This window comes from Erigeron canadensis, chromosome 9 (genome assembly GCF_010389155.1).
Source record: "Erigeron canadensis isolate Cc75 chromosome 9, C_canadensis_v1, whole genome shotgun sequence".
Taxonomy (NCBI): Eukaryota; Viridiplantae; Streptophyta; class Magnoliopsida; order Asterales; family Asteraceae; genus Erigeron; species Erigeron canadensis.
This window is the reverse complement of record NC_057769.1, coordinates 34,450,782-34,474,599: the sequence shown is the minus strand read 5'-3', so window position 1 is coordinate 34,474,599 and position 23,818 is coordinate 34,450,782. Positions and strand designations below refer to the sequence as shown.

Sequence of the window (23,818 nt, the reverse complement as noted above, 5' to 3'; positions counted from 1 at the left end):
CTCAGGTGGTTATCTCTTTTAATGCAAACGTTGCATCGATCATTACAGAATTATCCACTAGCCTCACCTTGGCTGATGGTTGTAGACCACATTCGAGGTGTTATTACTTTCACAGATCCGTTGGTTGATGACAACCACTTTATGAGAATTTCTCAAATTATCTATTGCTGGTGAAGCAATATGTTATTCTAGGTTTGGTTGGTGGTTGTGTAAAACCAATGATCGTTGCCCAGTATTTTTGATTCCTTCACAAAGGATCTCCGCAAACTTCCAGGTACGAATTATATGGTTCAGAACTTTTGGTTCTCAGCCCCGCCAACTTCCCCAGATTGTATGGTGGTTGGATTTTATCCTGGAATTGTTGAGATCCATTATGTATCCTGGAAGTATGTCCATATGCACAACAGTCCCCTATCCGGTTGCATTGTATGTTTAGGAAATACTAGTACTAGAGGATTCGCCACAAGTGAGCTACTTCATTTATTAAGTTTTACAGGCTCACATCTATCCTTATATATCCGGTTGTGTTTTATTTGAAGTCCATAAGAATAGTAGTGTTGATACATTTTTAACGGATATCGTAGCTGATATGAGTCTTTTAACTATCGTCTTCAGACTTCTAAATACCCTTTGTCGCTTGTATGGGTGTCACAAAAAAAAAAAAAAAAAAAAAAAAAAAACACTATATCGCCTAGATCACTAAACGATCCAGTAAGAAAAGAAAGAGAATGACTTATAAATTTATTAAGGTGATCAAAGAAAAGTCTGAGTTATGCTTCGGTTTGTGGTGCAATACATAATAGTTGCTTTATTTGTCTTGATTATGAAGGTGTATTTTTATACAACAACACATAAGATTGGATGTGAGAAATGAGTTGTATCATGTTTAATTTTTATGGTGACTTGGTATATTTCCTTTCATTTTTGTTGTTGTATTATAGAATGGCTTATACTGTATATTTATTTTAGTAATCATAACTTGGGTAATGCACGTGTATTTTTGTTAGTTCAGAGGAGGTTTAAGGTTTAAGCTATAGCATGTATATCGGCTTTTATCGGCAAGAACAATCGGCAAGCATTGGCAACAACAATCGGCTAGTTTTGGCCGATGAAAAGAGACGTTGAGGCAAGGCCACGTGGCCAAAATGGAATGTGATTTGCACTTTTGTTTTTTTTTTATTTTTAAATTTGTACCCCTCAACTTTTACATATATACAACAAAAACACATTTTATTATTATTAAAAAAACACAGTTTACACTAAAAAAAACACATAATTAAAAAAGACAATACATAATAAAAACACGAAATACGTTGTCTATGACTTCACTCGTCATCATCATCTTTGATTGACATCTTTCCTAAGCCACGGTAAGCGTAATCGTTGAGCCACCACTTGTCGTGTTGTGGGCGTTTGACTTCCCACGTGCTTTTGCCTTCCCCGCAATTGTCGTGGAAGGATTCGGCCCAAGTGCACTGGTCACCCAACGTGTGACCGGCCTTAAAAACATCGTCGACCACACTCTTGAAGTTGTTGATCTCCCCTTGTAGAAATGAAGAACAGTGTTCTTCGTGCTTTAAAACATTGCGGCCTGACGCTTGTATTGCCTCTACCTTTTGGTCGCATCGTCGTCTTTTCCCCCTCAGGTGTTCCATGACCCTAGAGAGATCAGTTTGAAGGAGGGTGTCTTCTTTGATATCAGCCATGATTCGTGTCTTCTTCATCTTCCGTCAGGCGAGGTCGGTGAACATTTTGTTTTGATGATGAGGATGCCATTTGATTAAAACGAATGAGTTTTTAGAATGATAGAAATATTCTGATGGTAAAATGCAACTGAATTGAGGTCTGTGTTTGTATTCATAGAATGACAACACAACTAGTCGTTCAGGGACTGGAAATGTAAATATATTTGAATTTTTGGCCGTTTGAGGGACTGAAAGTGTAAATAATTTGAATTCTGCCGTTGGAGGGACTAATTGTGTAAATATTTTGAAATTTGAACGTTGGAGGAGCGTGTTGTAGTTCTTTAAATACTGGGTCCTTTGTCTGGAACATTTCACAAAACACAAACTTAATTAAATACTGCTTCTGTTGTATGTTTCTCTTTAATAAGTTTGTAATGTTTTTAAATTATGAATAAATTTTCGTTGTTATTAAATAGCCAAGTAGACATCTTTTATTAAAATACTTAAAGACATTACAATTATTAAAATACTTAAAGACATTACAATTATTAAAATACTAAAACACACTTAATTAAAATACTAAAACACACTTAATTAAAATACTAAAACACACTCGCTAGTGCAACACAATTAAAAACCAACCACGACAAGCTCCTTGAAGCAGTGGTCGAAGCGGAAACGCTTCCGATACTTTTCACGGTACTTCTGATGCGCCATTTCACTCAACACCTCATGAGGGACATTCCCCTCTTCATTCAACCTTTTCCATATTGCCTCATAGTCCTTACAAGTGTGCATAATGATCCTGAAATGACAATTTAGTTGATGTTGGGTCCGTGGAATTCCAGTCGTGTCGCTGTTGAACATTTCAGTGATCTCCCCCCACACGGTTTCATATGGAGTTGGGTTAGGCCTTTCACGTTTGGCAATTCAACACCTCGTCAACAAAACATCCTCTTCTTTAGTCCACCGTTGATCCGCCATTTGGTTGTTATAAATGAAATGATTTGATAAAAAGATAAAGGATTTGAGATATGTGTATGTATATATAGGGTTGGGAAGGATGTGTATGTATATATAGAGGTTGGGAAGGAAGAAAAAAAACAGTCAATTGATACGCTCCCGCTCCTAACGTTCGAATTTCACAAAAAACAAAAAAATAAACGGTCACTTTATACGCTCCCAACGGCTAAAACTAGTCATATGTGTTATACTTATTTGCAAAGTCAATGAAAATTTAGGGTAGTTTTGGTAACTATTTTTTTGCCAAAAAATTGGCAAAAAACCACTACACCACAAGATTTGGCAAGATTTGGCTTGTTTTTGGCTACTCCACATGTCAATCTCCCATTGGCTTAAAATTTGCCAATTTTAGCCAACTACACTCTTGCTCCTAAGTAATTCTAAACAACAACAAAAACGAAAGGAAATAATTTCAACATAACTAACATGGTATCCGCACAATACAACAACAATGACGGCTGTGATGACATCAACGTATAGTGATGGTGGTGGTAACGTCGTTACATGATATAAGTAATTGATATAAAAAAGTTTGATTTAAAAAGGTATTAAATATATTTTATAATATAAATGACTCATGTTGTAATTTAACATTAATGGTTAATGACGAATTAGTTTGGTCATCTTGTATATCTCATTTTTTAAACTTTTAATTAGAGATTATAATTTTTATATACCATTCTAAAATTATAGAGAGTACAAAGTAATTTCTCTCCTACATGTGAACATTATATATGTGTATGTCCAAACACACAAACAATATACCATCTTCATAATCTATATATATACTGTGTAACAAGAAAGAGGGGGTTTTTTTTTTCAAAAAAATTTACAATTCAACTTTTAAAATTTACAAATAGACATTTTTACCCCTAAATTTTACCTGCAGCAGCTAAATATGTGAAGAGGGAAAACAGAGTTACAGCCGCTCCTTTTATCTCCTTCCAAAAGTAAAAACCCTACAAATTGAATTAATTTAAAATTAAATTAAATCAAATACATATATATGCGGTGCGGTCAACAGGACGGACGCTTTGAATTCGATCGGGAGTGTACTTTCAAGTATGAATTCGACCTTTGAATTATCCTTTAATTTTTTATATGTTTATTATCATTATTTTTAGTTATTTGTTTGATAAAAAAAAGTGAGTCTCTTAGTTGCTTTCTTTTTAGTTGCTTATTTGATTATAAGTGAGACTTTAAGTTTGTTTTGTAAAAGCAGTCAGAATCGAATTTTATTTGCCCATATTTAATTAATAGATATATATCTCTTAAAATACAACATATATATCTATTAATTAAATATCCGATATGCATCGCATACCAGATCTTTGAACTCGGTCTGGGTGAAAGATCAGTAACACTCTTTTATAAACTGCACATACCTAGAACAGTCACGGAGTGGAGAGTGTAGTAAAATAAACTTTCAAATAGAGTGCCCTTACAATACATTTATCGACATCCTAGGACAGTAACATTACATCTTTAGGCCAGCCCATTTGTCCTGTTAGAGCGTAGAGGTAAGATACAACTCTTCAACCCATTTCAAGGTAAAAGGGTTAGTATTGGCTTCTTTATTATATATGGATAATTACAAATGTGTGTGTGAGAGTGAGAGAGAGCTAACCCGTTTAAAGAAGTCCTCTATACCCTTGCATATTTTCCTCTTATTTATTCCACTATATGTCAAAGCCATGACTATATTTGCTTCTGCAACACCAAAAATCCATGCCAGTTAAGGCTCGTGTAGGTAGCGTTTCCACATTTGTCAACTTAAGGACAATTAAGCTTATAGTGTGTGCATTCGGAAACCTGAACAAAAGAAAACTTATTAGATTATTTGAGACAATTTCATGGATTTTGCTTGTTGTGAAGTCATATTTGTAGTTGAATAACAAACACATGTGATTGTGTATATATCAGAAACAAAATGGCTCATACAGTCATACTATACATGATTATTTGTCACCTATTTTTCCGAGAAAGAATGCCCAATTTGTCTACTTTTTTTCTGATCACAAATGGATTTTGTTGTGATCATTTTGTTTCGTATTATGTATTTAGTTCCAACAGTGTTAGAGGAGAAAATATAATTGAGAGAAAAGAGAGAAATTTTATCAAATCAAGCATAATCTTCTCATTAACTGTCAATTATCTTTATACACAGACTTACTAACCAAGTTACATATTACTCCCTTCAACTATTAACTACTAGCTAATATGACACTAAACTATACAATGCTCATTTATCATGTAACAATACCCTCCCCTTTTAGAGATTTTTGTCCTCAAAAAATCACATTAAGGAATTCTCTTGCTTGATCAAGTCTTCTGTTCACCTTAAGCCTGCTTGGTTTGGAATTCCAGTTATGCCAAAATAGACATCCCCACTCATTTGTATCAACTTTGGTTTCATTCATTTCAGTAGCAAGTGACTTTAAAATGATACTTGTCCCATATATGGACTGTCGTGGATTCTCATATTCCATATGACACATTGCTACTGTAGTAGTCATCCATGTACACAAATCCTTTATTTTTCCTTCATATTGTAGCATGAGCAAGACATGATCAGTTGCTTCAGTTGGCAGGCACTTTCTTAATACATTATGCCATAGATGAGCCATGATCTGTGGAAACTTGAACTCATTGTAAATAGGATTTAGGTACTTGATTTCTTCATGTGTTGGTGTTCCCAAAATCTTGAGAATCTCTATCAGTTGATCTGTACCAATTCTTTGTACAATACCACGCACGAACAGTCCGGCTAAAGGGTTTGCAAAGACTGCAGCCATTTCATTAGTCGTGCCGATACCAAAGCTATGTAAGTTCTTCAGCTCGTCACCAGTGCTAAGAAGTCCTTTCCCTAAATTTCTACCCTTTCCTGATTCATTTGGAATGTCTAAGCTCAGCATTTGTTCATCCAGACCAGCTTCCAATCTTTTTATATATGGGCACTTGCAGCTACGAAACTCCCACTCTGAAGCATTGTCATCTGCTCCACTAGAAGGTCTATCTTATGTATTGAAACTCCACTTGGAAGCAAGTTTGCACCACCAATAGATTCATTAACATTCAGTACAGCAGGAGGGGCAACCCTCTTTGTTCTCAATTCTCCTTTTGGTGGTTCCCACTCATCCTGCTTGTAATTGGAATCGCTGAAAATAACTTCTGCAATTACAAGTGATGGTTTTACCTCCTCGGTATTAAGCTCCTGAATCACAAGTGTTGGTTTTACCTCTACGGTATATAGCTGCTTTACTTTAATCAGGCTGAATCCCTTATCACTCTGTGTTGAATAACATTTGAGTGAATAACCCAATGTGACCCTGTTATTGCTAATATCATCGACTTTCAAGTTCAGATGCATTGAAAAGAATTCATAGAGTTTATTATAGTCTTCCTTGCTCTTCGAAATCTCATTAAACGTCTCAATGCATTTCTTTGACAAAATTCTTCTCTTGGCCATACAATTGAAGCAACTTGCGACTGGCAGTAATGCAAATGATATCATCACTCTTTGGTGTTAGAATGTATGCATCTAATCACGAGTACGCAACGGAAGAATCGAAACAAATATGCAATCAAATTAATTAACAAAGATAGGAATCGAAACGTGTACATTTTGCGCATAGCTTCCAATAATATTAATTAATATTAATATTATGATGAATTAGGGTTTAAATCGCACACTAGACACCCCTTATACCGTATGCTAGTACTCGAATCACGATCCAAACAACCCTTTGTTTATACCCCTTTTATTTGAACTTCTCATGAACCTAATTGAAAACAATATATATGTCATATATATTTGTCGACCAAAAGAACCAACCTTAATTAATGATTAACATTAATTAAATAGGAGAGAGATCAAATAAGAAGGTGTCTTAAGGAGAGAAGGGAGAAAATGTCTTATGAACCAATCAGAACGTGACATGTGGATTTAAAAAAAAACGCGGTGGCATTTTTGTAAATAAATCAAACTTTTATCAGCCTGGTTTTGGGTCAGCTTGGGTCATGATCAACTTGGTTCGTCAGCTTGGTTGAGTCAGCTTGGTCAGCCTGACAGCTTGGTTGGTCAGCTTGGGTTTAGGGTCAGCTTGGGTTCTGGTCAACTTAGGTTCTGATCAGCTTGGTTGGTCAGCTTAGTCAGATTGGTTGGGTCAGCTTGGTCAGCCTGGAATCTGGGTCAGCTTGGGATCCACATTTGCGTAGATTATGTGTAGGTATGTGTCAAGCTGACCCAACCCAAGCTGACCCAACCCAAGCTGACCCAACCTGACCCCAAGCTCACCCAAAACCCATAATCTACATTTGTGTAGATTGTGTCAAGCTGACCCAACCCAAGCTAACCAACCTGACCCAGACCCAAGCTGACCCAAAACCCATAATCTACATTTGTGTAGATTGTGTCAAGCTGACCCAACATTGAACCCTCTTATCGCGTACCCCAAGCTGACCCAATCAGACCTGACCCTAATCTGACCAAACTGATCATGCTAACCAATCAATCTGATCAGAACCCAAGCTGACTCTGACCAAGCTGACCAACCAAGCTAACCCAGAACCCAAGCTGACCAAACCAAGCTGACCAACCAAGCTGATCAGAACCTAAGCTGACTCAGACCCAAGCTGACCCAGAACCAGGCTGACCATGCTTCAAAAAAGTTTGATTTAATTACCAAAATGCCACCGTGCATTTTTTTTCATTTTCACACATGTCGCGTTTCAATTGGCCTATAGGATCTTGATATTAGCCAAATTATGCATATTTTCAAGTATTTATTTTGAGGCTAATATCTGTCACTTGAATGCTTTTTATGTCAAAGTTGTGTATTTCGGTTCCTTATTATTGTGCAAGTATTTTTTTATAAGTTTATAATATGACTTGCTTGATTTTGGAGCTTATATGGAGCTAGATCATCCTAAAGATGACATAAAATGATGGTTGAGTGGAGCACTTCAAGTTTTGACTAGATTGGAGCTCAAAACAAATTAATTTGTTGAACAAGTCGACCTCACAGCCACATTTATATAACTTTGGTTTGCTAAGTTGTTTAAAGCGGCTATGAGAAGAAACCCCCATTCCAAGTTATTATTGTTCTGCTTATATGATGGACTAAGAGAAAAAAAACCCAAACATGAACTATCAAGAGCACAGCAGCCATTCATCATTTTAGGAAACAACATGTTTTTATATTTGTGGCTTTCTTTTGGAGTCCTGCCGAGCCACATCACACATACACATACAGATCACGAGCTAAGCCTAGTAGAAACCCAGCCATTGGGCCGTGACCTTAAAGAAGCCCATTTTCATTTTTTTTTGTGGTGTTGTTTTCGGCTGGGCCTACACGAGAAGGAAAATTAAGCAGCTTGAATTGTTCAACTAACAAGTCACAAACAGCTCATTTTGTGTTGACTTTTGATTGACCAATAGAGCTCATCCACACAGCCAAGTCTCAATTGTATTTCAATTTGTTTTGTGGCTGGAAAAAGAGACATGCACACCACTCAAGAGCGAGGCAAGGTTTGGAACTCTACTGCGAGAGGGACGCCTCGCGAGCCGGGCTTTATTGTATAGTTCTAGCAAAAAACAAGACTTAGGTCGATAGGGGGCATTACTAGTAATTGCTAAGGTGTTTTAGCCTAGTAGAGGCTTTCTTAGCGAAAAAAGTATATTCATGGATGGATTAGGGGAAAGAGTCTTCACCTTACTTTCAAGTGTCAATCATGGTTCTTAGTAGCAGTGGGTATTGGTACTTCTGGATAAGGATAAAAGAGCATCTTTCACTCTTTCGTTGGAAAAACCAACGAAAATCTCATATTGACTTTCCTTCCCCCTCTCCTAATATGATATCAGAATCGAAGATTGCTGCTAGTCGAATGAAATCATATACATGTAAAGAAAGAAATGAGATGTCCCTCTTTCATTCCTCTTCCCCCAAAAATACGAGCTGTAGCTAATACCCGAGGCATAAAAGAAGCATTTTCCACGGGATCCCGAAACCACCAGCCACCCCAACCTAAGTAAGAGTAGTCTCGGATAAGTAAGTTTGACAGCTCTTTCAACAGCACGACGTATCTTGGCCGATATTCCGCCACCAGCCTTCCGCTTTTTACAGCTGATGTAGTAAAGCTTCCGGCCACTGCTTCCACAGCAAGACAGGTCGTAAGAGAAGAAGAAGAATCTGACGCCCAAAAATCCCATTTCTTTCCGTTGGTCAGACCAAGCAAGCCTACTAGCAAACTAGGCTAGGAAATGGGCCTAACTCCACTCGGATGAGAGAGCTTCGAGCTAAGTATGAATCTTATAGGACGAGGTCAAATGGCACGAGTGAGCTTCTTATTAAATGAGTCGGTAATGTTAGAAGGTCGGTATTTTATGGTCAGATACCTAAGGTCGTATATCTTTGAAAGCTCTCTATGCTTTTCCCCAGCCTTCCCTCCAGTAAAAAGTTAGTTCGTACTAGTGATAAGGAAAAGCGAAATGAGATTATAGTGACAGCGATTGGATCTACCATAACAATTAATCTAACCCGGCTACTTAACGGGCTAGATTTATATAGGAGACCCCATGAAAGAAGAGAGAAGATACCTTCGCCCACCCATCCGATAAATATAAGTGATGGCTTCAAAAAAGATAATTGTAAAAACATCAGAGCAATATCATGCTATGTCGCGGAATGTGCATCAAGACTCTCCTTTCTAAGCGCTACTTTTGCGCTTAAAGAAAAAAAAGCTTCCGCCTTTGGCTTTTTAAGGGGGCCAGCTTACGGGCCAAGCCTCTCTCTGACCTGATAACTAGTATCCCCCCCCCCCCCCCCCCCCCCCCCCCCCGGCCAGCTCTATCAGTAGGCCCTTTCTTTTGCCAATTAGCTTCTGGAGATCGGGTTCTCACTACCAGTCCAAGTGGGAATTCTTCTAAGAAAGCCCCTTCTTCTAGTCTTTATCTTGAATCTTTCTTATTGTCTGACACCTCTATTATTACATCAAACAACAATTGAATTGGGATAAAAGAATTAAGGGATTGGATTTGTCCCTGTCTGTCTTTGGCGGCGGAAGAATTTCCGATAGCGAATTACTTGACTGGATGGATGGAGGTGAATCAGAAGTAGGACTAAACTCAGCATAAACAAAGATGAATTTGTGAATGAGACTTAGCTCTTTTGGTACCGTCGGTATTGCTTCTTTCTTTCAAGTTTTCCTAGGCCTACATCCCTTGGTCCACGGATTAGCAAAGCGGGCCGATGAGATGAATTTTTTGTTGATTGTTGACTCTCCAATCCCATCAAGCCACATAGCCGGTCATCAATTTCATTTCATTTTATTTGTTTCATGCGGCTGGATACAAAAAAGGAGGCCTCTACAACTGTTCTGTGTCCATTATTCACCCGAATATTGTGACACTGTGGGACTTAATATATAGATTACCGTACTGACCCGGGAGAAGAGTACATATTTCCTCTACCCGGCGACTCTGGTGGGTCTCCCGAACGCTACCGATACATTCATCGCACGACGACAGTATTGTGGACTTAAGTTAAAAGTTATAATAGCCCGTTTATAAATAAGTTGAAACTTAAAGGACCAAAAAGTTTTATTGCGGGTAATAGAAAAGTTAAAACTGAAAGGACTAAAGTGAAAATTGGATGATTTACATATATAATCGTCTTCTTTACAACCAAACACCACTTCCTTACGATTTGCATTTAACCCTAACTTATTATCAATAAAGTTTCGAGTCGGACAAATTGGTTTAGTGTTTGAAGGAGAAATTTGAGGTATGATCGAATTCCTTTTTTTTCCTCTCCAAGTTATTGCATTATTAGTGTTTATAATAAATAATTACTTTTTGTTTTCTCCAAATTATTGTATTATTAGTGTTTTTAGGAGTATAAATAAATAGTTACTTGTTGTTGTTGGTCTCTTTTTATGATGATTTAGGTTATTTTTTTGTCTATTGTGGTAAAAATCGAGCCTTTATTATATGATTTTGGTAAAGTTCGAGTCTTTAGAGGATTTGGGTAAAAATCAGGTATTTCTGCGATGACTTTAGGTAAAGTTGAGCCTTTTTGGATGATTTGGGTAAAATCGGGTAATTTTGGATGATTTAGGTAAAAACCAGGTTTTTCTCCTACGTCTTTAAGTAAAAATCTAGTTTTTATAGCTCCAAAAATCAAGTCGTTTAGGTCAAAATTGAGTCTTTTTTGGATCTTTTATGTAAAACTCTCTATTCTGGATGATTTAGGTAAAAATCAGGTCTTTGTTTGATGACTTTAAGTAAAAACTGACTCTAATTTGGATGGTTTAGGTTGTTTTTTTTGGATGACTTTTAGGTTGTTTTTTTTGGATGATTAATGTGAAAATCAGGTCTTTCTTCGATGACCTTTTTGATGAGAGTATTCATAGTTGTTTGGTATCTACAGTATCTTAGATGATGATGATGGAGCAGCAAAAACATGGTTTGGTATGTTATGATCAGTTGCCTCCCCTATGTTCAAAGCATCCATGGTTGGTCGCCGAGTGCCTTGAAGACGACGGAATAAGAGGCCATTATTTCTACAACATACACGACCCCCTGTCTTATTACCGGTGTCGAATTCCCCAGTTGCTTGGGAATGTTATCCGAGGTTTTTTCCATGGATGGGTGATTCTCTCCACTAATCTTATGTGGTCACTCTGGAACTCACTGACGTCTAAGATCATACGTCTACCTCCGTTAAATATGTTGAAAAAGGATGGAGATTTGGACGATGATATCAAACAATGTTGTTTGTCATCCCCTCCCAATGTTCCGGGTTCAGTTCTTCTGTTAACAAGAACCAACAAACCTGCTTTTGTTTTTTGTCGACTAGATTGTAAGAGAAAGAAGTTAAGATGGACTGATATGTCATACGCTAAACAACTGAAGAAAATAACTATTGATGGTAGTTTATTGCATAGCCTTACTTGTTGCAATGGTAAGTTATATGCGTTAAAGTACTGGTGGTTCAGTTGCCAATTTTGTCATACAAATTGACATTGCAGTTAAGGATAAAGAAGTTGTGATAAAACTGTTGGTTTTTGGGCCATGCCCTTTTCCTGGCTACCCTTCTTTGGACGACGACCTTGAGGAAAATTATAATTATTTTCTGAAAGGATCTTCTACAGAGTTATTCTGCATTCTCGTCGAGGGAACAAAGAAAACAATTCTTGCTGTTACCTTGCATATACTAGACATGGCTAGTATAAACTGGGAAGAACTAGAAGTCCTTAAAGGTTGGGACTTGACTAATACGAGGGTGGAAGAATTAAAAGAGGAAGATATTGCAGGCTTATCCATAACTGAGGGAATGTGGAAGGAAATGTCAGACCTCAAAGGTGGGCTCTTTTATGTGGATTTTGATCATGGTTGCTCGATATTTTACAACTCTGTAATTGCCTCAGAGTTAGGGGGTTATATACACATTCGTGGTGATCAAATGGACAACATAGTATATTCATACCATGTTAACCATAAAACCATCCTCCCATTTACTATGCCTTTTCCAGTGCTGCCAACAAGCCATGTATTAATGTGGGAATACAGGTATAGCTTTTATCTTATATTCTAATTTGTATTTAATTAAATGAAAAATGATTCCTAAAATCATAGTATTGTGTAGGTTGGAAGATGACTATGGAGAAACCAAATGCATAGTTGATTCTAAACCACAAGAGGATGAGATAGTAGTAAGATCACTTACAAATGACGAGATTGGGTCTAACAAACAACGGCTGCTTAGTATTCCGTTTGATATATTGGAGACGATTATGAAAATTTGTGTTGGTGTGGAATACATAAACTTTCGTGCTACATGCAAACAGTGTTATCTAGCAGCGCCTCTGATTCAATGTCACAACAAAACATCATTAAGGAGATTACGGAGCTATTCATTAGTTTCACCTTGGCTGGTGGTTCTAGACACTAATCGAGGCATTAACACTTTTACATATCCGATGTCAGGTGACCATTACTTCATGAAAAATTCTCAAATATCGATTCTTAAAGGCAGTGGAATATATTGTTCCAGGTTTGGATGGTTGTTGGTTAGGGTTTGGGACGAAGAATTACTTCCACACCTAGTATTTTTTAACCCCTTCACAAAGGATATACACAAGCTTCCAGTATCGTATCGAACTTTCGAAAGCTTGTGTTTCACAGCACCACCAACTTCCCCCAACTGTATGGGTATTGGATTTACATCACGTAATTCAAGAACCTGTGTTCACGTCTTCTATGTAGCTCCGCAACCAATCTCAACGTTTGATACACCTGAAGATTTAGCTGATTATCTACATGCCTTGGATGTTGGTTCAGCTGAACCAACCTGGCGTACGCTTGAATTGGGTGATATAAGCTCTATTCGGTTTCCAACATTTCATGAAGGAGATCTCTATGCCTTGTGTGACGAGGGAAAACTCTTGGTTTTAAAACATTTGCTGGAAGAAGATTACTCCTGGAAGGTTATTGAAGCCAAAATCCCGGGAAGTGGTTGCAACTCTGAGGCACTATATTACATGACGAAGTGCGATCAACATCTTTTAGTAGTCATTGTGGGCAAGTTTGAAAATTCCGTCGAGGTATTCAAGCATAATGATTTAGCAGAAGAATGGGAGAAAGTAGATGATTTAGGAAAACACACGATTTATATTTCTGATACAGTGTGTCTCTGCATTGACGCCCAAACGCCGGAAATGGCGAAGATTTATTTTCCGTGTTTGCATCCCACAAACGGGAAAGTAGTGTTCTATTCACTCGAAACATGCTTGTTTCACACATTCAATGGCAGAAACATGGAACAATATTTGGGGGGTTACTCAGGACTGTGCATCATCACAACCCTCTTGCATGGATTGAACCAAGTTGGTGTTAGTTGACTTTTTTATGTATCATTTTTTTTTTAATGGGTTATGTATCATTATTATTCATTATAACACTATGTGGTACGTTAAACTTGTAGCTTCTTTTAATCATTTTTATGTTTACTAATCGACTTTTTTTCTTTTAAGTTGTTGGAAATATGCCTTCTTATTAATCTTTTCTTGCCTAACTGGTGTGTAAAAGAATGCCCTTTCTGCGTAATTATAGCTCGGTACTGGGTATCAACGCCCAGTCTCAACGCAATGGACCAATGTGTGGGTTCTGTGACACTTATTCCACGAAGTCCATGTTGACCATGGTCAACTGAGCATTTGCAGGGTAGTGGTGGCCAAACTTGATTATGACCAAATGGTTCTTTGTGTAAGTATTCTGTGTATTGTTTTTTTTTTCCCAAGATTATTTGGTAGTTTTATTTGATTTTTTGTCCAAAAGATCCTGGTTAAAAATGTTTGGTACGCCAGTAAGCATATAAGATTTTGTGTTTGACAGCTCTAATTTCTTGGTTTGTAGACGTTACAGGGGCTGCAAGCCTGCAACAATATTCCTACTTTCAGAATTATGTTGAGAAACTCCAACAAGGTTAGAATGCCCTGCCTATTGACTTATCCAGTCATCTATGTGCTCTGCCTAAACATCATAGATCAACTGTTGTGAAATCTGCGTTAACTTCTCGAGCAATTAAAATGCCTGACTTTTGACTTGTTTGATTCTACATTTTTATTATTAGGACAGATCTTTATTATTCAGTACTTTCCTATATTAGTTGTCTCATTTGTGTTTAAGGCAGCTACTGATTTTATGGTATCGAGTGTTTGAGATTGCATTTCCAACTTTTTTTTTGTTGTTGTCATGTGATGGATTATGGGTGCATATCACTATAACCTTAAATTGCTTGTGGTTATAAATTTCATCGGTTGATGATGTGTTGTGTGTTTTATATTGAGTTTGGGAGTTACACTTTCTCCTTAAAGTGTCTCGCGTTGACAATGTGAGTCAAGAGGTGGTTCAGATAGGTTCCTTCTTTGTATTCTTTTCTTTTGTTTGTGGCTTCTGTAGTTCAAGGTTTGGTTTAGGGTTGTGGCTCATCGTTGAATTTGTTTGTTGATTCATGTGGCCAGGCCTTTGTTTAGTCAAGGTGATTCATGTTCCATTTTAGCTTTTTCATAAATTAATCAGCATGAGTGCTCATCATTTCTTAAATTCTCTTCTCCTGTATTGAAAAGGCTATTTTATGTTATACTTTCGTTGATATATGGAGTACTATCTATTGTTTAAGTGGGTTTCAAATGATTATCAGAAGATTGCCATTAAGGGTGAGCATCTGGTACTGGTATCGTGTCTTGAACAGGTAATTGATGGTACCAAAATCAGATGGTAGAAAAGCATTTTAGCTGGTGCATCACACCATACATAGTTGCACCACATTTCAATGAGTTTCAGTTCTAGTTAGCTAGATTGGTTCTAATACTTTCCCGGTACCGGGATTGGTTTGGAATTTTGGGACTTTTTGGGATTGGGATTCTTGGATATCATGTCAAGCTCATCCCTAAGTGGAATGGTGTAGTTTGATTGACTGACTCTCTAACACATTCAAAGCCGTAGTATAGAAATCTGATGTTGTGCTCGAGCTAACCTAGTTGCTTTTGTAACAAGAGTGAGGATTCCTTCAAGTTAATTTCAATAGATGGATCAAAAATGACAAAATATTTAATAATAATAATAATAATAACAATAATAAAAATAATAATGCTGTTCGGAAAAAAAATAATAAGAAGAAGAAGAAGATGCATAAGTACACAAACGTACGTGCCTAATGCATTAATCATCATTATCATTCCAGGTTGCGTATCAAGTGCAGTGATACCGAATTTAAAGCAAGATTGGTATCCACTATTTAATTAGAGATCGAATTGGGTTGTTGTATCTCTTTTGAGTCGAACGAAAAGCATAATATAAGCCAAATATTTAACCATGCATAATTTGTTTTTGATACAAGGTGAGTGATGCTGATATGTTATCCATGGTGCATAGTACTTTCAATTAACTGTCCAACATTTGTGTGATTTTAAGATTCCAACCTTCAAGAAACATTTGGTTTCTCATACATAGGCTACTTATGAAATTGCAACAACATGTAGACTGTCATCTTCAATCACGACGACCATCCTATCCTCTTAAATGATAGAACACATGTTCGTCCATGAAGACCAGCTTCCCCACCTATGTATATTCTTTTCTACTACTTTATCCTCATATTTTGTAAGGGCGGATGTCATTTTCTATCTTAAATAGACGTGATGTTTTGTTGTAATGTAGGAAAGTAGTTTATACTTCTTTTCCTAAACGGTGCTCTATGACATGTTTTGTAATAGTCAATCTAGTATTCCGCTATATTGCATAATCTTTAACCAGGGGTGAAGGCCTTTTACCGAAAAAATAAGCATCTCTACTTCGGTAGGGTCAGTTGTTTACATCTCAACTTTCCTCATACACCGTCATAGTATTATGATGCAAATGACTTTTCCAAAATGTAACCCGACTTGGCTTGTCCTGTCCATTTGACCCAAATGACCTCTCCAAAATGTAACCCGACTTGGCTTGTCTTGTCTATTTGGCATTTGGGAACATCTTTCATAAAATCATAAAAATGATCATGAGTTATGAGCTGAATAGCAGATATATACGCTATTGAGAAAATTAGGAAAATTTGTATAAAATCGACTATTTGAATTATATTTGATGTTCAATCTTTTGATAAAAATGATCAATGTGTTTTTTCAAGTATATACTTCCACTGCTCATGCTGGACTATTATAGAAAACATTCTATATTGGTGCTAGAAGTTACAACCATGCTACAATTGGTGATCATCTGAATCATCTGATCATGACATCCATAGAAAAGTAGCTTTTTCGTGTTTGTCTTTTTAAAAAAAAAACTCTTTTTCGTTACATGTAATGGGAAATAAACACAATTAATGGAGGTTTAAAGAAAAAGCGTATAGTAAAGGTGGTATAAACCTTGCATTGGATAGTCAAATTCATAGGCAAGCCAATGTCGATATTACGTAAGAAATTTATATTTTGGACTTCCATCGGTTGATCAATGACATCCATATTATTCATTTATTCTTGTTAATAAAATTAATGTATCAAACATATACAACATTAAACATAATATGGGTTATAGGTTAAAAAAAGATTAGTATGTTAGAATACACGAATTGTCATAATGTGTATCGATTATCGAACTTCAATATTGTAAATTGTATGTAATGAACTTTTAAATTGTATGTATCCGGGTATGTGTAACAACCTTAGGGGGGTGGGAGTCGTAACGGGGTGAGGCGCGGTGAACCCCGGCCCTGCGCGGGAACACCGCCGCCGATGGGTCGGGGTGAGGAAAGGTGAAGCCGGATTGGGGTTTGAACGCCGAAGAGAGAGAAAACCGTGGGGGCCCCGCTTGAAGTCAAACAACCAACCAGCCGCTGCCATGTGGACGTGGGACCCAGCCAACGGCTACTTGTTGTTACCGTTTGTTTTTTTTTTTTTTTAAAATCTCACCCATCTTTCTTTTCACCCACTATATATATCCAACATCATTTTTAAACAACATTACACAACACAAACTTCAAATCCAAAAACCTCCACTTTTATAAAAAAAAACACTTCTTCTTTATAAAAAATAAACACCCATTACCAATGGATCCAAAGAAAACCAAAACAAATCCTTTCAACAAATCAAAATATCGCCTAAATGATCCACAAATGCATGCCAATTTTCATCCAAATCAATTCATGCCTCCACCAAATAATCCTCCTCCAAATCAATTTTATTCTCAATCATCTCAACCTCCTCCAAATCAATATTCTCAACCTCTTCCAAATCAATCTTATTCTAATCCATCACCATATCAATTTTCTCAACCTTCAACTCCATCCGCTTATTATCCACAACCGGCGTCTCCACAAATGTTTGGCTACGGTTCAAGCCCATCTTCGCAAACCAACGCCCATTTCTTAAACATGGCTAGAATGAACGATCTTATTCCGATCGAGGAAGATGTTTATCAAGATGACGAAGAAGTTGAAATTGTAGCGGAAACCCAACAAGACGATGTTCAAAAAGATGATGACGTGCAAGAAGTCCAAGATTGCGGGAAAAAGACGAAGACAAAGCGTGAAAATTGGACGCCGGCACAAGAGGTTGCTTTGGCACAAGCTTGGGTTCAAATTTCCAAATGCAAAAAATATGGAAATGAACAAAAAGCGGATGGTTTTTGGCGTCGTGTACTTGAGCATTACACCACACTTGTCGGCCCGACCACACGGACCATTCATGGGTTAACGCCAAAGTGGAAACAAATGAACGCCACCATGGGTCTCTTCAACGGGCTATACAATCAAGCGGTACTCTTACTTATATAGTTTTTGCTTAGTTTTTAATAATTATATAGTTTTTGCTTAGTTGTTAATAATTATATAGTTTTGTTCGTAGTTGTTAATAATTATATAGTTTTGTTCGTAGTTGTTAAAAATAAGATAGTTTTGTTCGTAGTTGTTAAAAATAAGATAGTTTTGTTCGTAGTTGTTAAAAATAAGATAGTTTTGTTCGTAGTTGTTAATAATTATATAGTTTTGTTCGTAGTTGTTAATAATTATATAGTTTTGTTCGTAGTTGTTAATAATTATATAGTTTTGTTCGTAGTTGTTAATAATTATATAGTTTTGTTCGTAGTTGTTAATAATTATATAGTTTTGTTCGTAGTTGTTAAAAATAAGATAGTTTTGTTCGTAGTTGTTAAAAATAAGATAGTTTTGTTCGTAGTTGTTAATAATTATATAGTTTTGTAATATTGTATTCTTTTTTTTGTAGAAACAAGCCAAGGGAAGCGGGTGCAACGACTTGGATATTATGAGAGTCGCTATGGCGGATTTCAAGACCCGCACCAAGAAGGAATTTCCTCACCACGCCGCATGGGATGTTGTGAAGATACACGACAAATGGGCCGAGCAAGAATGTTTCCAAATATACCAAGACATGGGACCTTCACGTAGCGACTCTTCAAAAAGAAAATCTGGAGAATATGAGACGGCCAGCACCGGGCACTTCATTCCCGACATGAATGAAGACCCAAACCCTCCATTGGAAGCGGCAGCAAAAAAGGGGAAAAAGAAGGCATCCACATCCGGATCCGCCTCTTCAACTGTGGCGGATGACATTAGCGAGTACGCCAAAAGGAAGACGAGATACTTGGATGAAAAACACGAGACGGATGAGAGGCGCGCAAGACAGCGGGACATCTTGTTTTTCACCAACTCGCATGCTCATATAACCGATCCCGTGATGTTGGAAATCGTTCTTAGCGAGAAACGCGAAATTGCCGCAAGACATGGATGGCAATGCCCTTTTTAGTTTCGTTCGTGTAATGTTTTCATTTGAATAATTGTTGGACTTGTTTTTAGTTTCGTCGTAATTTTTTTTCCAAGTATTATTATGTATTTTTTTAATTATTAATGAATGTTTTTTTATGTTTTAAATTTATAGAGTAAAAATAAATGGAAATAAAAATGATGATTTGGAAATTGGGGTTGGGGTGAGTGGCGCCATAGTTTTGGGGTGATTTGGGGTAAATTGGGGAAGTTTGAGGTGGAGGGTTTTTATTAGAAGATAGTGATGTGAAAATTTGGGGAATTTTGGGGTTTGGGAAACCACTCCCACCCCCCTTATAATTCTTTGATTGTTCGGATACATACAAAGCACACAATTTGAAAATTTATTGCTTTATTACAATGCACAAGATTAAAAATCAATCTATTATTAATTTATTATACATCTGTTAATCTTTATCATAAACTTTGAAAGTTGGTTAGGCAGCCACCATTATAAAAATGCTCATCATATAAACGTATATAAAGTTCAAAATACCACCCCAAGCAGCTTGCTTTTTCATCCTCACACACCATGTTTTCCATACACACACTCTCCCCCCTTACAGCCTCCACAACCCCCCACCGTATCTCCACCAAGCGATCCATGCCCAAATTTCTTCTATACAAACCAACCCACAACCCATCCACAATTAAATCCTCACTTGAACCCAATCCAAAACCCAAATCCCGAAATGGGTCATGGCTCAGCCCAGGTTGGCTGACATCCTTAAGAAGTTCACTACTTTCCATTACACCACTTGACAATTCAAATATCCCAATTGCAAATGCACAACTTAAGGATGTTTATGACTCTTTGGGTGGGGCCATGTTTTTACCTTTGTTTAAATGGATGAATGATTATGGGCCTATTAATAGGTTAGTTGTTGGCCCAAGAAATTTTGTCATTGTAAGTGATCCTGTTATTGCTAAACATGTTTTGAGAAACTATGGGACTATTTATGCTAAAGGTCTTCTTTCTGAAGTTTCCGAATACTTTTTTGGTTCTGGTTTTATTATTGCGGATGACGCGCTTTGGACGGTACGATCTCAGTTGTTTAATAGCTGTAAAGTGTTGTGAAATTTGTGCTTATGCTTGATTTTGATGTTGGGTCTTTTTTTTAAATTTTATTTTATTTTGGCGGGATAGTTTTAAATTTTTGATACTTGATTTGTTTTAAATTTTCTAAATTTTATGTTTAGGCTTTTGATGTTATGGATACCGGCCTATTATCTGTCCCCGTCATCCATCTCCACGACAAACATGAAAAAATGTGAATCGTGTTTGATTCCCAGCCATTACGTTTCGATCTACTTGATTTTAGTAGGTGGCGAATCAAGAATTTTAGGATTGGAATCACATTAATATGATCTTCACACACCATCCATCTATCATTCGTTGAAGATACTAACAAATGTATAAATTTAACTAGTAACTTTATATTGATATGTGTTAGACCCAAATGTATGAATTTTAGAAGTATATTGTTCCGTAGTCAATTAATTTTGAACTAAATCAGAGGTCGGCTTACCTTTTTCTTAAAGCTAACTAATATTCACAATCAAAAAGACGCCACACCAAAGACGGTGTAGGCGTCAAAATTACAACAGAAAATTACATATACATATTGAAACTATTCCAATCTAGCCAAGTAAGAGTACAATTCCTTGATCTACTTCTATACCAAAGGAAACTCATAGCTTTAATCTCTTGAAAAATCTTTTCCACATTGATCGATCCTTTATTAAACCTTTTTTCATTCCTAGCTCGCCATATACACCAACAAGACACGAATATAATACCTTTGACGACTTTTCTCACAGTTCCTTTAAGGCCCAAGTACTCCTCAATCTTGAGAATGTCTTTAATAGAAAAGAAGAATAGAGGAGGTACCTTGCACCACAAAGTGATTTTGGTTTTAGTGAAACCAATTTTGAAGGTGTTGTTTTTAAAGTCTCTAACAAAAACTTCATTTTTTATCCAAGTTTAAAAAAGACAAAAATAAATGAAAATTACATGATAGCACTAGTAGGTACAATTATATAAGTTTTTTTTTCCCTGTTTGTTCTTGTATTTTTTTTAGTATGTAATTCTTGCTCCTTGAATTGTGTGATTGAGTGATTGACTATAGTTAAATAAGAAAAAAAAATTTAAACGTCAAAGTCAATAAGGAAAAGAAACTCAGAAATTGAGGAATGAAATATTTGTAAAGTGAGAATAAAATGTGATATTCGTATTACAACTTTTGATTTATTTACTACAAATATGTTTTTATTAACGTATACAATATTAGGTTTAGCCCCGTGCATTGCACGAGATTAAATAAATATCTATCAAATAGTTCAACAAATATTCAATATAATAATAAAAAAAAAAGTCTCATCGAAAAAAGAAGATATTTTTTTATGTAATGAAGTAAAATGTCAAATGACAAAGTAATAAACATTATTAGAAGGAAAAATTATAAACCTCAAGATAAATCTTCACTTTTTTCATCCTCCCTCATCCATTCCACAAGCAATGAATATTTCACCTTCAAATAAATGGTATAAAGTCATGGGGTTGACCGAATTATATGCAATTGAGAATATAAACGTTATGGGTCATACACATGACCAATTCCTTAGGTAGAGTTGGTTTTTTATTTTGCTTATTTTTAGGATCACGTGAGATGTAGTTTTGCCTATTTAAGGCTTATTCTGTCATTGAATGAGAAGTAAGTTTCACCTTTGTTTTCTATATTTTTGTACGTATGTATACTCTCTTTTCATATTAACATACATAATATACATACTGAGTGAGGTTGAGAGTGATAAAATAACAAAGAAAAAGATAAATTTAAAAAGGTGAAAGGGTGAGGAAAAAACCAGATTTACACCACCATCACCACTTTGCTACCCACCCCTTTGGTACCTACAGGGCGGGTGGTGTTCCAACTGGTCACCAGTCGATCACCATCTTGCCTCTTTACGTACTACGTCCACCCTAAAAAAATTAAACATAGAGTGTATAAAAACATAAATTCAACTTAAATTAAGACAACATTTTTTTATGTTCCAAGTAATTTAAAGTTTATATTTTTGCAATATATTTATATTGGAAAATAAAAATTAAATATAAATAAAAGAAATTATATCTCAAAAGATATTATATTAAAAAAAATTAAGAATAATTATTACTTTTTAATAAGAATTAAAAAGATCTTTAAAATATGGAAACTTTTATAAATTTGGAATATGTCATTAATATATATTTTAGGTAAGAAACTATTACCATATATCTCTTTTATATATATGTTAAGTGTCATCTAATTATATAAATAATATTTTTAATAATTTTCGTGGGATTTTAGACCAAATATCTATCATGTTTTTCAAAATATAAACAAAAATCTCATTAGATCAAGTGGTTTATGTTTCACATAAAAAACTTGAGGTTGTGGGTTTTAATCATGCTTATGACTTTTTAATATGCTATTTATGTATAATTAATAAAATCTATGTGGTTGTTGACTGGATGATGATTTGTCAAGTATGTATAGATGTCAGCTTACGTGTCAACGTTTAAGAGACTAACGACGTGAGATCGCCACGTAGGAAAATATGATGTGGCGAGCTCTGAGATATGTCACATCATCAAATTGAAATAGAGAATTATATATATAGAGATATTTTAATAATTATATTGTGTAGTAAATATATCAAATTTTATGGTACGAATATTCATTATGAGAAAAAAGATATGTTTATTGCAATGAAATTCCAATTATTAGCCCAAATCTAAAATTTTGAGGCTTTTTCGCAATTGATGTCCCTTCTTAGTATGGCCTATATGGATATATTGAGCCCAAATGGCAAGCCGGTTCTAAACTAAATTGATACATAAACTCTAAAGCTGCTAAAAGCTCTTTTACATACATAGCTTTTATTTTATAAAAGTGTTTCTTTTATTATATAAAAGTGTTTAGTATGGTGGATGTAGCTGCAACTTTAAGATGCATTTGTGTAACTTTTAAAAAGTAAAAACTTCATCGAAAAGCTAAAGTTCAACTAGCGTTTCATTTTGGAGTTTTTTTTTCCAAATAAAAGCTAAAGCTAGTTGCATCCAAAGAAAGCCTTTAATATTTAAAAGCTATAAAAAACTAAAGCTCATGAAAAGCTTCTAAAGAGCTTGTACCGAATATAGCAACAACGTTTATTTAGTTGAAATAACTCTTTATGTAATGAGTCATTTCTTACCGTACTAATAAGAGTTTGTAGTTGGCACCTGGCTCTCAAAGTAATATACGGAGTAATTCCTTAACTGTTTAGGGGTGTTTGTTATTGTGATTACAAAACGGATTCCGCTTTTTCAAAATAGATTATACGTTTTCAAAATTGCGTTTTGAAAAAGCAGGTAGATACATGCTTCTTTAAAACTGCGTTTTCATAGCAGATAATCACTTTTTCACACAAACACTTTTTTAGATTATTTGTGTTTTACGAACGTAATAATCAGATAATCACTTCAAAACACATTCCCAAACACCCTCTTACTTTATTCATTATGAAAATCTAGGAATTTTTTTCCTTTTCATCAGCACATATTAAAAAATCTGATTTATTATCGCAATATATAAACATTATATAAATAAACAATCAGCCTTTTAGGTATCAATATCTAATGGAAAATATGCTTTCAAGGTTACGATTGACATGATTTTGACATCCTCTCGCCCCTCGGGATGTCAAGGTCGTGCAATGGGCCTTAGCCCTTAATCTTGTTTCAAAACTCG

The 23,818-nt window shown here is 35.8% G+C and overlaps 2 protein-coding genes across 2 annotated transcripts; both read left to right on the top strand.

The window, feature by feature from the left end:
* Positions 1-10,413: 10,413 nt before the first annotated feature.
* Positions 10,414-13,722, top strand: LOC122582762. The gene is made up of 3 exons (XM_043755193.1): positions 10,414-10,492; positions 11,138-12,279; positions 12,356-13,722. Exons 2-3 carry the CDS (start codon positions 11,930-11,932, stop codon positions 13,608-13,610), a joined length of 1,605 nt encoding a protein of 534 aa, XP_043611128.1. The 5' UTR covers positions 10,414-10,492; positions 11,138-11,929; the 3' UTR covers positions 13,611-13,722.
* A 3,593-nt stretch (positions 13,723-17,315) lies between these two features.
* On the top strand, positions 17,316-19,029 carry LOC122583667 (glutathione S-transferase T3-like). The gene is made up of 2 exons (XM_043756048.1): positions 17,316-18,023; positions 18,490-19,029. The coding sequence occupies exons 1-2, from the start codon at positions 17,316-17,318 to the stop codon at positions 19,027-19,029; spliced, it is 1,248 nt and encodes a 415-aa protein (XP_043611983.1).
* The last annotated feature ends 4,789 nt before the right edge of the window (positions 19,030-23,818 follow it).